Source organism: Contarinia nasturtii, unplaced genomic scaffold (genome assembly GCF_009176525.2).
Source record: "Contarinia nasturtii isolate CC-2019 unplaced genomic scaffold, AAFC_CNas_1.1 Cnas_scaffold_2157, whole genome shotgun sequence".
NCBI classification, from domain to species: Eukaryota; Metazoa; Arthropoda; class Insecta; order Diptera; family Cecidomyiidae; genus Contarinia; species Contarinia nasturtii.
The window spans coordinates 2079-16007 of record NW_022199484.1 but is presented as its reverse complement, the minus strand read 5'-3'; the positions used below and the strand labels follow the sequence as shown (position 1 = coordinate 16007).

Below are 13929 nucleotides of genomic sequence, written 5' to 3'. Positions count from 1 at the left end.
TTTACACACGTTATTTGCACACCATATGGAAAAGTATTCCGAGGTAAAAGCGAAAAAATTTCAACTGTTGTGTTTTGGGGGCCAGTCTAGTGTGTAGCATTTTATTCGGCTATGGTATCACAACCTGTCGACCCATCAATTTGTTTTGCCGGAGAAATCACTCCGAATGGGAACGTATGCGAAATTGGTGGTTTTTTGGAAAAACTTGAGTCCGTAATTCGTTGTGATATCGAAACATTCTATGTGCCAATGTCCTCTATGGTTAACATTGATATCAGCATCGATAAGGCCATTTTGAAAATAAAACCAGTCACAGAGGTTAACTCTGTGATAGAGGATTTATTTCAAAATTCATAAAACCACCATTTCTTAAAATACAAATGCGCTCACACAAACACACACACGCACTTGAATCAGCCAATACCATTCATATTTCATTTATTAATTAGAATATAAGAGGATCAGTAGTTTGAATAGATTCAGATAAGTCAATACCATACACTGTTCAATTAGAATATAAGAGGATTAAATAAACTGAGAAAAATTATATTTTTCTTCAACTGTTGTCTTCTACAGTTTATTCAAAGTTTTTTAATTCACACAGATTTTTCTTTCAGATGATGGTGGGTGCTATATGAACGCATAGTTCAAGAATTATATATGGTGAATAGTTTGTTGCTTCTTTATGAGTTTTGAATTTTTGAAGGTAAACGATTTATTTTGAAGAATAGCAACTCGATTTTTTTCTTATTGACATAAAATTTTGTTTGCTCTAATTTTTTTTTCACTTGAAATTCCAACTCTTTCAAAATAATTGCAGACACGGCATCGTCAATTTTCAATTAAATTGATTCATTTTTCGTTGTCGATTGATAAATGTAATAAATATGAACGGTGGCTTTATGATTTTTTTTTTCTTCAATATAAATACATTTTATTCATATGTATTTAGATCATCATAATTGAAATACTTTTGTTTGATTTTTTATCATCTCTGCTCGCATTGGGGAAAATATTTGAATTCAAATTTGGTGGATCCATTTTTTGTTTTTGTGTTTATGACTTTTTTTTTTGCTCATAACCATTTAAACAACGATATAATCGAATGAAAATTAAAATAATCACCTATATACGCGACCAATATAAACATAAATGCAAAGTGTATTGGTCATTGTTTCAGATTGAAATAATTATGCGCAATTACATACACATTCACATATACAGTAGCAGCTAGTTTGTCGGCATTGTTATTACGAAATGTCAAATAATCTTTCGCACTTACACAGCGAGCTCCATTCGGAATAGTTGAAATAATTTAGTCTCAAAGGGGGAAAAAAACCGTAATGAATTTTTATTGTGCTCAAAACCAAATAAGCCTCAATAATTTTCGAATTAATTCATATTTTGTCGTGATTTCAAACAAATTGATAACAAATTGGAAAATATTCTAAACTTTAAAAAACGTGTTTGATAATTTCATCATCTAAACGATCGAAGAAAGTGAGACGCAATTGTCAATCAGACCAACGGAACGATTTTTAAATTTTTCCTGTGCATTAATTCATCCAAGTCCCAAAATAAATCAGGTAAATTCATGTTTTGTCGTGTTTCGAAAATAAATTATCGCTATTGATGAGTATTTCGGCACGTGTTCAATTTTTTCTTTGCTTTTTGAAGTTTGGTTATGTTCTGTTCCGCTTGTTTGTTGTCCAAGATCTTTCTTCGATATTGTACGAATATGTATCGATTTGTTTCTATTTTTTCCGCATTTTATAATTAAGGATGCGTCCGAAGCGTACTTGCGTTAATGAAACGAATGAAAGAATTCGAATGTATTCTGACTGGGCTAATTCGCAGCGCCAACGACAACCAATGAATAGCGCATCGGCCAATAGTCAACAAACTGAGCCGACACAAGATCAAGACGAAGAAGAAGAAGAGAATCAACCATTGGATGTGACTGTGGACAATAGCCAACAAACTGAGCCGACACAAGAGCATGACGGAGTTCAGCAATCAATCGAAATTCAATTACAACAGTGTACACCATGCACCGTTGGTTTGGAAATCATGTCACAGAACGAATCTGAAACTCAATATTTCAACCGATACCGAGCCACAAATACAACTGGATCCAAAAGACGAAAAGGTGAATACCTCGTTGTGTTGTGTCTTTCGTTTGATTTTTTTCTTTTTCTTATTTTGATTCTGAAAATATATCTATACAGTTATTGAATCGGATGATGATGATGATGTTGTCGACGCACACAGTAATGTCATACACACACCTAGCTTAGTTTCGTCACAGTCTTCGACACTTTTGACACAATCGAAACGCGTACGATTCGATCAAAACAATCGACAGCAGCAGCAACAACGCTCAAATTCGTTAAGCCACCATTCACAGATCCACCAAAATATACAAAATGCCAGCACATCGTCAACACACAGTCAAATCGAAATGGAATGTCAAAATGTGTTTTCTTCCATGACAAGAATAATAGCTTCAAACGCAGCACATCGTCAAATCGGTAAAATATTGAATTCACTTACGATTTATGCCATTTTTCCATACAAAATCTCAAAAAAAAAACTATTTAGCCATTTTTTCTTCATTTCCTGCATAAAATTACCCGAATAATATATAAATATATGGAATTACATTTTGGAAGTTCTGGAAACCAGGCCAAATCCTAAAAGTCCACCAATCAGCCAAATTCCACCGGATTTGGATTTTAGACCAAAAAGTAGTCGGCTATAGTGAACACAAATTTCGTTATTTTTGCCAATTTCGCATCGGAAATGGGAGAAAAATGGCTAAATAGTTTTTTTTTTAATAGAGTATATGAAGAAATGTCACTCATACTTTCATCACATTTCTCTCTACACACAGTTGAAACAATTGCAAATGAATTGAGCACACAATTGAATCAGTTCACACGGAACATCAAATTGAATTCAAACGTTAAGCGAAAAGTCGAAGATTTGGTGGAAAAATTTGAACGGAGTCATGTCGAATCCTTGCAGCGTTTACGACATGGATTTGGAATTTGTGTTGATACTAATACAACTGCTGCTTCTACTGTTGCCGATCGGAACGATGTGTCTACACCAACATCATCCGGTGATACAGTCGCATCAGGTACACGTCCAAAACAATCACAATCGAATACTAGCAATGCACGACAAAAAACAATACCGGATCAACTCGTGCCACCAGTATGCCGAATACATCGAATAATGATAATGTCAGCGATTATTTCAATGATGGTGACGATGGCGACAATGGTGATGAGGATTCAGAAAGATTCCAATCGATCAAAATGGGTAAACGTAAGTCGTTCAATGAAAATCTAGTGAATAAGGATGAATTAGCTAGCATTATCAATAAAATTGTCACGGACATGAGTCACACTTGGCGACTTGGCTCACTCAACGTACACTGTAGCCTCATGCGAATCATGCAATCGAACAATGAAGATGCCATTCGTACCGAATTTTGGAATACTACGTGTGAATACAATCGAAATTATTTTGTATCAATGGCAAGAAAAAATTGCGTAAAACATGGAAATTGGATCAGGCTATAATCAAGTTCTGTCAGAAGCACAAAGTCATTGAGAAAAATGCAATTGGTTATGGTAACATTTTCACCTATGTCACTCGGCAATATTTTACCAATTTCATGATGTGCATCATACGTAGTCTGTATAATAATGTTCGGGCATATTTGAATCATTGTGTGATTTCCGAAGAATTGGCGAACCATGCGAAATCAAATGAGCCGGTTGCGAGTACATCACGCGCTAAAACACCACCACCACCACAAAAATGTCGAACATTGAAACAGATACGCAAAGCGAATTACCAATTGATCACCAATACAATGCGCTATTTGTTCAGCGACGAAGCAGAGAATCCGAATTTCTATAACAAAAAGCCACAATCGAAACGACCGACACGCAAAAAGGCCACCGATGATGAAGCGGCCAAACGGAAGAAGCGACAAAATGAAAAGAATGTGAAAAATCCAAAACGAAAACGTGATCCAATTCTATTGACACCAGCTATCGAACGTCTTCTGAAGCGTATTCAAACCGATTTTAATCCGATGGATTTCGAAGCGAATCGACGCGGTTATTTCTCCAAATTGAGAACAAATTGGTATCGTCATGTGCCATTTTTCGTACAACTTCAGCAATATTGTCGTGCAAGAAATCGTGAACGCTGTCTAGTCATCAAAAAACAAATGGATGAAGATGAAAAGAACCAACCGGCTGAAGTTGCCGCAGCAAAGGCCAAACTTCAGGCCGAAGCAATAGCCAAAATTCATAAAACCACCACTCACAACAAATCAAAATCAATCTGTCGTTCAATTGCCGAATATGTGCCACGAAAACGATTGCCAGGTGTCAAATATACATGGGTTCGATGTGCGCCAAATTTGACAGTGTATCAAGTCATTCCGGAGGCACGTTTTGATCGTATCTACATACAAATCGACAAGCGTGGCCTCTACGAAATCCTTAAGCGGTTGAAAAATCCAAAGGAACAGGAAATGAAAAAGAACAATGGCAGTAATAAACCCTGGCAACAACCGTTCAATGGCAACAAAGAACTTTGGGATCGCATGTGGCGTAAATATTTCGGCATTAGTAAAATCGAACGCCATTCGGCGGGCTTAACATTCGCCAATCGAATACAAACCGATGGCAATGCATTCGTTTTTCTGATGAACAAAGAGAAGAAGACGAAGAAGAAAAACGTTGAAACTGTTACGGCTACGAAATATATTACGCCACTGCGATCGCGAAGTAAGTTTTGATGTTGGCGATCGTGAAATCATTGCCGGCCAAATTATCGATCGAGAGAAAGACGATACGGGCGCTGTGAAAGTTAAAAGCGTACGCAATTTTAAAATATCCAGCAAGCAATATCATTGGATGACGAAATTGCCACAGTTCAAAAAAAAAAAAGAGATCGACTGGTTGGTACGCTTGAAGACGACAGAGCCGACGATCGTGAGCGCATCGAACGAGAGTGTGAGAGCCATGTTCAGCCGAGCAGTAGGACGAACGATTTTGAAACGTACACCGACCATACGTTAAGATTTTTCAATCGGGCCATGGAAGTGTACGGCAGCGAAGCGTATGTACTGACTAATTTTTTGCATTGGATTGAAATACATCGAACGATTGGTGAATTGGTGCGAATGATTGTCGCACAAGGGCATGGTAAACATACATTTGTGTTTGTTGGCAAGGCGCCGTTCACCCATGCAAATTCACCATGCAAAGTTTATATACGTGCAAGTGTTTGTTTGCTATTCAAAGCACTCGAACAACATCCACAATGTACCGTGCACTACGTGGATGAATATCGAACAACAAAATTATGTAGCTGTTGCTTCAATGTACTGGAAAATGGTTGGAAGAATGGCCGAAAGACAACGAAATCTCGATTCAAAGTGTGTCGCCAGGTAAACCATCGCCAGAAGCACTGCCCGATGTTGGTTCATTCATTTACAGTCACAAGAGTTCGAAACAATTGAAGAAGCAGAAAAAATATCGACCACGGTATTCGGACGAAGATGGCGGCCAGCCAAAAGTCGAACTGAAACGCTTCAATATGGTCGATGGAATGCTTGTGTCGGCTGCTGAAAATGCTGCGATATTATCAGTGAAGAGGCCACGAACACATTTGCGACGTCGGCGTCTAGATGTCATCGCATGGAAATACATACGAAACCGTGATGATGTTGGTGATACGACAAAAGTCCGTTCGGTTTAATTGAATCGACACTAATGCCGGTCGAAATATTCGTCTTCGCGGTATGTTTAGAGTGAATCATTTGTTTTTTTATTTTACTTTGAATCCAATATTCAATTTTCATCATATATGTATTTAGGTCATCATGAACTATTGGGAATAAAATTGCCAGATGCATTCACAGTCGATGCCAAGATACAAGATCAGCATGCAGAGCGACGCTTCAAACAATTTGATGAAAATAAGCGTAAAAAGCAACAAAAGGTGAGTTCCATTATTCGTTGGATATAATTTTTGAATTCATGTGATGTGTGTATAATGTGTGTTTGTTATTTACATTTCAGTATCAAACAACAAATTCCAATGAAGCTGAATACGATTCGGATCAGTCATGGTGGTCGTCAAGCAGCGAAGAAGATGCAATCGATTTGAGCAACAGTGAATTGTCTGACAACAGTGATGATAGTAAAGATACTGGTAGCGGTAGCGACGACGATGGCGAAAACTGAGAATAGCATCGTTCACACACTACACATCGCTCATTCAACAAATCAACCATCAATCAATCAAACAAATAAATGAAAAATTAAATTTAGTTTAATTTAAGGAACAATGTTAATAGTTCTTATAATGAAGTCTGGCTATTCAGCGTGGACTTTCGTATTATCTAACCAATAAAGTGTATTTACCTAATAATGGTGTAAATCCATCTTCTGTGGCTAAACTTTGATTTGCACCGCTTGCCAATAGTAATTTAACTACTGAATCATGGTTCTCTTGACTAGCCATATATAATGGTGAAAACTTTGAAAAAAAAAAAACATTTAATAGAAATTAAGAGAACTTGGTGATTTCGAACTTAAGAAAACTTACTCCATTTTGTGATTGTGCATTGACCGAAGCGTTATATTGAAGTAATAGTTTAACAACTTCTTCTTGACCAGCCAACGAAGCAATATGAAGAGCTGTGTTGCCTTTTTTTGTAGAATTGTCAACGGCTGCACCTCTTTTCAGGAGTTCGGACACAATATGCACATGACCATCTTTACTTGCTAGATGCAACGCATTTAAGCCATTCTTAAATTGAATTGGAGAATAATAGGTTGACTTCATTCGGTTTTTGGTTGTTGTAATTGTACAAAAACCAATTTTTTTCCGTTTTTTTATATTTCAAAATGTCTACAATTGAACGCTCTAGAATAAAAACAACGTACTAAATGGTTGTTATATCAAAGCGGAACACGGCGTTGTTTTAACATAGATTTGTTGTTGTAATACAACAACAATTCTATACAAAAAACGCCGTGTTCCGCTTTGATATAACAACCATTCTGTACGTTGTTTTTATTCTAGAGTTTTCAATTGCTTTTCAGTGACTAGTGAACGATTCGTTTGTGAATTGTTTCATACTTACAGCATTACATGTATTTATATCAACATTATTTTTAAGATGTTCTAGCACTTTTTCGAGATTACCAGCTCGGGCGGCTCGAAGGAACGATGTGTTTCCGTCCGACTGAAAGTAGAATAAATGTGAAACATATTTACAAACTGTAATCATTTCAAAACTATCTCATTGGATCACAATTGGCTGCTGCAATTTGAAAAATAATTGACGTTTGAGTTTTTAAACAATAATGAATGAAAACGAGAACAATAACAATGCAATTAGATTATTAAAAATCAAAAATATACGCATCATTATTACAATTCATGTTAAATTTTACTGTTATATTGTTATTACGCTATATTTTCAGTATTCAACCTTATTTAATATATTTATAAATATCAAAAATAAAAATTAGATATATTTTTTTTTTTCTGTTGACAGTTTTTCTTTGCAAATATCTAATAGAATAATAACAAAAATTCAATATGCATAGACAATTTTATTGTTGTCATTTTTGCGCATGCGCATTGATTTTTATGGTAGTGTACACTTATTTTTACCACACCAACGCCCGATTCAATACACTCATTTTCACGCACTGCCCTTTTTCAAAGATTCAATATTGGTTGGGAAAAATCATTATTTCGAACCGGTTTGAATGATTTATATAACAGACTGTGATTTTATTAGAGTAAGATTCCACTCAATATCAAGAATTTTTATGTTAATATTTTTTAAATTAACTTCCCGCCTCATTTAATAGTATTTGCCATTATTATGTAATGAAATATTGAAAACATAAACTGTATAAATATTTTTTCGTAATTATTTAAAATGGCCTTGAAGATTTGGCACTTTGAACATGAGTTCTGTGATATTCCCTTATATAAGAATAATCGATATTTTTCCTCAAGTAAAAAAAAACAAGATGGTGGGCTATGTCTGTGTGCAATTTAATATTTCTTTCTATATTTAATATTCTTTCAGAACTCAGAAAAAAATGTTTAATTAAATGGAATAAAATAACAAAAAAATAGTAAAATAAAAAATATATTACCTGAATTCCGTTTTCGGTTACCATCTCAAGGTCGTTTTGAGTCTTTTCTTTCTTAATAAGTCTCAATTTTCAAAAAAATATTTTCGTGAAATTTCTGCGTTATTTCAGCTGGTTTTATAATATCATGAAAGCGGAGAAATGGGATTAAAACACTAATTTTTTGATTACACTATATATTTGAACAGAAATGACTACAAATTTTTTGTAGTAAAAAGTTTTGAAATATTCTTATTCTTCTTGTTCAGTTGAATGGTTCATCAAAGACTGAAAAATATATGAGTTTTTCGTATTATCTAACCGATATTTCCAAACTAAGGGGTAGTTTCTGCATGAGTATACGTGATGATGTCATTGCCATGTAAGTTTTGACTGTATTTGTGCTATATTCAATCGACGTCGTCGCATTTAAAGCCGATTATATTTGTTATTAACAAACCATGAAGGCCAGAGTGAGACAAAAATATGTTTCACGATTTTAATCGATTATTCTAAGCAATTGTTTGTAAATAGAAAAGGAGATTTTGAAGCCGCTTGGCGGTATTCATTTCGTACGATTTGCTTAATAATTTTTGTGAATGTTGACATACTGAGCTCCTTTTTAAAAAGGACATCAATTTAATTTGCGTGCATTCGAATAAACTTTCTCTTTGAAATATTGCATTTATTGTAAGTCTTGTCACTAATTAAACCAATAAATTGACGAATGCGATGAGATCATTGGCTTCAATAAGTAGAAAGGTGACTACTTTAGTAGATGATGAATGTATTACCATACTGACTAGTCCAGCACACATTTTCGGGCAATCATAATAATAATCATTTTTATAAGTTTTACAAAAAAAAAGTAATGGACTATAGTTATTTGTATTATGTAAAATTATATAAAAATCAATTATAGCTTCTTTAAAAATTTAAAATTCATGTACTCTTTGCTTGTGACTTGCGCTTATAGCCTAGTTTATTTTTTTCATATTTTGTTGTTTAGTAATATTAATAAAAGCAAAAAAAAATACGAAAATAAAACTTTAAATTAAATAACAGTACACAAAAGAAAATTCTCGCCTTTTTTCATCAAAAAATATTTCAACTTTAACCCAGATTTTGAAGCGATTTTCTATTTTTACTTTATGGAAACTGGTATTTTCTATAATTCTATAAATGCATCTGTGTTGCCCGCTTTAATATTTTACAACTGTTTCGTTCCGTTCCGTTTATATTTTGAGTTTGCTCAAGAGTAAACCATTCGCATTAATTTTATTTCATTAATAGGAAATTTTAATAAAGTTTCGTTAGTACGAAAATAAAATATAAGTCAAAATACGCCGTATTTTTTATTTTTAAATAAATTGATTCTAAAAAATAAATCACGCGCACTTTCATGAGTTTAGATTTAAATATTTAAATAAATACTCTCACTTTTTCGTGAACTCTTTTCAAAACATTGTTTGGTAATTGAATTAATTAAAAATATAAGCTATTTATTGCTTTCAAAATGGAAATATACAGCGTATATATACGATGATGACATCACACTAAGATCAGTGCAAACCTTCGATGTGTTAAATTGTCTTGCACTTTCCTGTATCAACTTGTACACCACATAAACTCAATTCAATATAGATAACTTAATTTTATTTTCAATTATTACGTAATAGATCATACAGTGAACAGTGACACTTTAATAATATTAGAAATTTAATATGAGAACGATTCGTATTGAAAATCATCAACTGCGTTATTTAAACATGGGAAAAATATCGTGAACAGAAATGAAGTCTAGTTGAACTTAAATTCAAACACCATTTACCAAAACTACCGATCGATTCAGATTTAAAAAAATGCTGTTGCTTACTCGTATGGAGCCCTAGGCCGTACACACATGTGTGTATATGAGTTTGTGAATCGACGCATTCAACGACACATTCGCTCTCTAGCATGGTAAAGAAATAATTCATTTCTATTCATACATTCTCATTCTCATTCAAATACAAACATACATGCTTGTTACATACATGCTTGGTGTGGACATAATATGAAAAAAAGTTTTTGTTATATGAGATCGCAATTCAGCTAATATTCAGCAAATGTGTGCGTTTGTGTTTGTATGGCTGTATGTAAACGAGTGTATAAACAATCTTTTCAATCATTGATTCAAAATAATAATTATTACATAAATTAGGCACTTCAAATTCGAACGATTTATATTATTTCATATATTATATATATTATATGAATTTACTTATATGAACTAGGATAACCCAGATTTTAAGCTGTGTCAGAAAATTATTCAAGTTCTCCGACGCATGTTCTATTTTGAAATGCATTTGTCTCACAAATAGAAATTTGTTTTTTTCTTGTTATATAATCCGCAGAGTGCGTATATAAAAAAAAATTATACTCACTGACATCATATAATCCTTTTATGAATATGTAAGTGTAGAAAATGTTCATAAACATTAAAACAAACACTTCAATATTTGAAAAAAATCATATTTTAATTACACATAATAGAATTGAATGAATGAAATAATCAATATTTCAAAATCATAATGAATGTCAACAAAAAAATTTTTGTTATGTCTTTTTTTGGATGTTGTTCATGACATCGAAAAACGTGTGAATAGTTTGCGTGTTCAAATTTGACTAAAGACTAACTACGACTGCTCAGTGCAACTTGGAAAATGTGAAGAACTTCCAATCTTGTATTGCTACTCTATATCTACTATTCTCACACACACTGTTGTTGGATTTTCTTTGTTTTAGATAGAAAAATATAGGGAAATACTCGACTATCTAGAATTCAAATTTTTTGAGCAACATTTTAAAGGCAGAAAAGACAGAAAATAGAAAAATAAATGAATACAACAAATGTATTTAATTTACATAAACTTATGTTTCATTTATTAACTATTGAATTCACCTCTTGTGATACATTTTTTTTTTTCAATTAAAAGAACGGTTGAATTCTATGTGTAATTAATGCGATTAATATGAATAGACGTTTAGTATTCGTGAGGACGCTTCAAAGCCAATTCTGGAACCCCATATCCAAGTTCCTGTGGAGTTGAAACACCTAGTTCGTTTAAGGTTGGTCTTATTTCTTGAAGAAGCCAGTTCCAAGTTTGGTCATCTCCACCACATCGATGGTGAACCCCTTCTAACCATCTCGTCGTTAATGCATAGTCATTGAGACGTCGACATGCTTTTAATGCAGCAACAACAATTTTTGGATCTGGAATCAAGTCCATACGAAGCAAATCGTTCATTGCTTTACGTATTTCCCAATGATCGATATCTGGGCGATTAAAGTAGGCTTCATACTGAGCATCAAAGTTGGGATCGTAGATGTCTGGTGTTCCAGGATGACAAAAACGAGTAGCCACAGTGTTCACAGCAGTACGGGCAAGAAAGGTACCGTGTCCAACTTTTGAAAACTGCGTAGCGATCAATCGAAACATAATTCACTTCTCGCTAAAATGCGCACAAAAAAGGTTAAAAGATTCTTATGAAATTTAAATTATTTATATTTAAAATAATATGAATGAAAAAAAATGTACTTACTTTTTCGCTCAAATATATGTATGGAAAAGTTAGGTAATATCTCACAAATGAAAAAAAATGGTTCCTACGACATATATTTTGAGGTCGTCTTAATATGTCTTATCCATGTGACATAGTTTACAGCGCCCTCCTCCCTGAAAGCTTTGGTATGACATTCGACGGTTAACCACTGTGAATGTAAAAAGCAAATGGTTATTAGATTTATAAACATTCTGGATTGTTTTCTTTTTCGTTTTGACAAATGATACAATATGAACCGTTAACTAACTTATACTTTTACAGGTATTACTTATATGTTAAATAAACAACAAATCCCCCCCTTCATTTTGGTATCGTTTGTTAATGAACATTTATTTACTCGAGTTATAATATTGTCGATTATTGTATGTGTGACTGCGTTTATATCAAATAAAAAATTATAGAAAAAATGAATAAAATCAAGCCAAAAGTAGATGGAATGCAAAAGCCCACTTTGGGATGGTTGGCAGATCTAGAAAATCGTGGTAATTGAATTAATTAAAAATATAAGATTTATTGATTACTTTTGAGTATTCATATGATGATGACATCACACTAAAAACTGAAATGTTGTTTTTTTATTTCAAAATCGTAAAGAGAGAGAGAATACTCGTGGAAAACTAGCTCACGAATTTGGAGCGGGCGCACAATGCCATAATTGTGATAATTGTACAGGGTTAGAACTACATTTTTGGCGCAAGGCATGTCGATTTTTTTTTATCTTTATTGATTCTTTATTCAATTGTACTCAAAATTCTTCTTTGTACGTTCTAGACATGCCGAATGTGTAAATGTTCCGGAGATCAACATGACTGTAACGAAAACGATCTCGTTGGATACATGCAATTTGAAATCCTCGGTCAAAAACGATCAACCCCAGGATGTTAGTTCACATATTTATTATAGTTTAAAAATACATAAATCAATAACATAAAAACATAATTTCTAATTCATATTAAATCAATCTCAAATTTCAACAGATGTAAATATAAAAAAAGTTTCCGAACGAGTTGACTGGATTCCACCTAACATTGATAATGAATTGGTTTGTTTTATTACTTGTTTTAATAAGAAAAGCAAAACATATAAAGATAAAAAAGAGAATAATAAAGAAACAAAAGAGGAGGCCAAAACCACCGTCATACTACATTCACAGCTCTAGCCTATTATAAACAATGTTATTGTTGTATACAAGTGACAGTGTGAATATTCTGCCGCTGAGTGCGTGGTTTCTACTTATCTAATCAATTACATTATTATTAATTATTAGATTACTGAATACATAAATGACATGGAAGCCGATTATATTCCAATAACCGGAAGCAAAGCATCAATGAGACGCAAAATAAGATTAAATCATCAAGTTCCTTTACATGATTTGGATCCATCGTTGTGCCATAGCTTAACTGAAATTGAAGCATCACAGTTAAAAAATTATGTTGGACAGATTAAAGAGCACAATGTTGGTCAAGGTATTGTTGTACGAGTTGAAGACATTCCGCATGCAAATAAATTGAACGAAAATGTACCAGCATTAGAATTAAAAAGTTCTATAGAATCGACTTCAAATGAATTTTTTACACTTTTCGAAGATCTACAATTAGAAAAAAATCACAATCTAAAAAAAACAAATAATTTGAAGAGTTCAACAATAACATGCAAAGCATGTCGTCAAATCATTAATACAGGTAAGTGTAATATCCCGGTTGATGTCAAATTTCAAAAAAGTCGTTTTTTAACATTAAAATTTATAAAATATGTACAACAGTTATCATAAGTTTGGCTTTTTAAAAAATTAAAATATCAAAACCCGGATATAAAAAATAAGCCCGGAAAATATCACTACTAGACTGGCCCCAAAAACACAAAAGTTGAAAGTTTTTCGCTCTCATCCCGGATTTTTTTTTCATATGGTGTGTAAATAACGTGTGTAAAGTTTCATGCCGATAGCTCAACGCTAGATAGTGCCGCAAGAGCACGGTAAGTCATTATGTGAATTTATTGAAAAATAACACTTTCAGTTAAAATAAAAATATCTTCGCACAACCATATCGACTAAAAATTGATGGTAATCATCATTTACCTTCAAACACTTGCCACTGGTGAAGTTTCAAACGATTTGAATAAAAATAAA

General features: G+C 33.2%; 3 protein-coding genes across 11 annotated transcripts; 1 reads left to right on the top strand and 2 right to left on the bottom strand.

Annotated features, from left to right (window-relative positions):
* Positions 1-1066: 1066 nt before the first annotated feature.
* On the bottom strand, positions 1067-10980 carry LOC116347830 (ankyrin-3-like). Of its 8 annotated transcripts, none has more exons than XM_031778566.1 (6): positions 10619-10772; positions 8217-8324; positions 7184-7285; positions 6643-6846; positions 6459-6573; positions 1070-6297 (listed from the first exon to the last, which is right to left on the bottom strand). In XM_031778566.1, the coding sequence occupies exons 2-6, from the start codon at positions 8238-8240 to the stop codon at positions 6155-6157; spliced, it is 588 nt and encodes a 195-aa protein (XP_031634426.1). In that variant the 5' UTR covers positions 8241-8324; positions 10619-10772; the 3' UTR covers positions 1070-6154. The 8 variants fall into 8 exon arrangements, with proteins under 8 accessions (XP_031634428.1, XP_031634426.1, XP_031634425.1 ...); XM_031778565.1 differs by lacking the exon at positions 10619-10772 and adding an exon at positions 10069-10087; XM_031778561.1 differs by lacking the exon at positions 10619-10772 and adding an exon at positions 10024-10079.
* A 109-nt stretch (positions 10981-11089) lies between these two features.
* Positions 11090-11912, bottom strand: LOC116347831 (cytochrome c oxidase subunit 5A, mitochondrial). Its single transcript, XM_031778571.1, has 2 exons — positions 11778-11912; positions 11090-11687 (listed from the first exon to the last, which is right to left on the bottom strand). Exon 2 carries the CDS (start codon positions 11672-11674, stop codon positions 11219-11221), a length of 456 nt encoding a protein of 151 aa, XP_031634431.1. The 5' UTR covers positions 11675-11687; positions 11778-11912; the 3' UTR covers positions 11090-11218.
* Positions 11842-13622, top strand: LOC116347829 (testin-like). 2 transcript variants are annotated; one of them, XM_031778560.1, is made up of 5 exons: positions 11842-12277; positions 12393-12496; positions 12570-12678; positions 12776-12840; positions 13066-13622. In XM_031778560.1, exons 1-5 carry the CDS (start codon positions 12205-12207, stop codon positions 13570-13572), a joined length of 858 nt encoding a protein of 285 aa, XP_031634420.1. In that variant the 5' UTR covers positions 11842-12204; the 3' UTR covers positions 13573-13622. The 2 variants fall into 2 exon arrangements, with proteins under 2 accessions (XP_031634420.1, XP_031634419.1); XM_031778559.1 differs by having other exon boundaries at positions 11859-12280.
* Positions 13623-13929: the final 307 nt, after the last annotated feature.

What these genes read in the sequence shown, in the direction of transcription:
- LOC116347831 (XM_031778571.1), bottom strand. Translation starts at nt 11,674, where the DNA reads ATGTTTCGATTGATCGCTACGCAGTTTTCAAAAGTTGGACACGGTACC.
- LOC116347829 (XM_031778559.1), top strand. Translation starts at nt 12,205, where the DNA reads ATGAATAAAATCAAGCCAAAAGTAGATGGAATGCAAAAGCCCACTTTG. An exon ending in GGCAGATCTAGAAAATCGTG is followed by an intron (nt 12,281 to 12,392) that starts GTAATTGAATTA and finishes AAAATCGTAAAG; the next exon opens with AGAGAGAGAATACTCGTGGA. An exon ending in AAAACGATCAACCCCAGGAT is followed by an intron (nt 12,679 to 12,775) that starts GTTAGTTCACAT and finishes AAATTTCAACAG; the next exon opens with ATGTAAATATAAAAAAAGTT.
- LOC116347830 (XM_031778566.1), bottom strand. Translation starts at nt 8,240, where the DNA reads ATGGTAACCGAAAACGGAATTCAG. An exon ending in ATATAAATACATGTAATGCT is followed by an intron (nt 6,847 to 7,183) that starts GTAAGTATGAAA and finishes ATTCAATTTAAG; the next exon opens with AATGGCTTAAATGCGTTGCA. An exon ending in TGGATTTACACCATTATTAG is followed by an intron (nt 6,298 to 6,458) that starts GTAAATACACTT and finishes AGCGATGTGTAG; the next exon opens with TGTGTGAACGATGCTATTCT.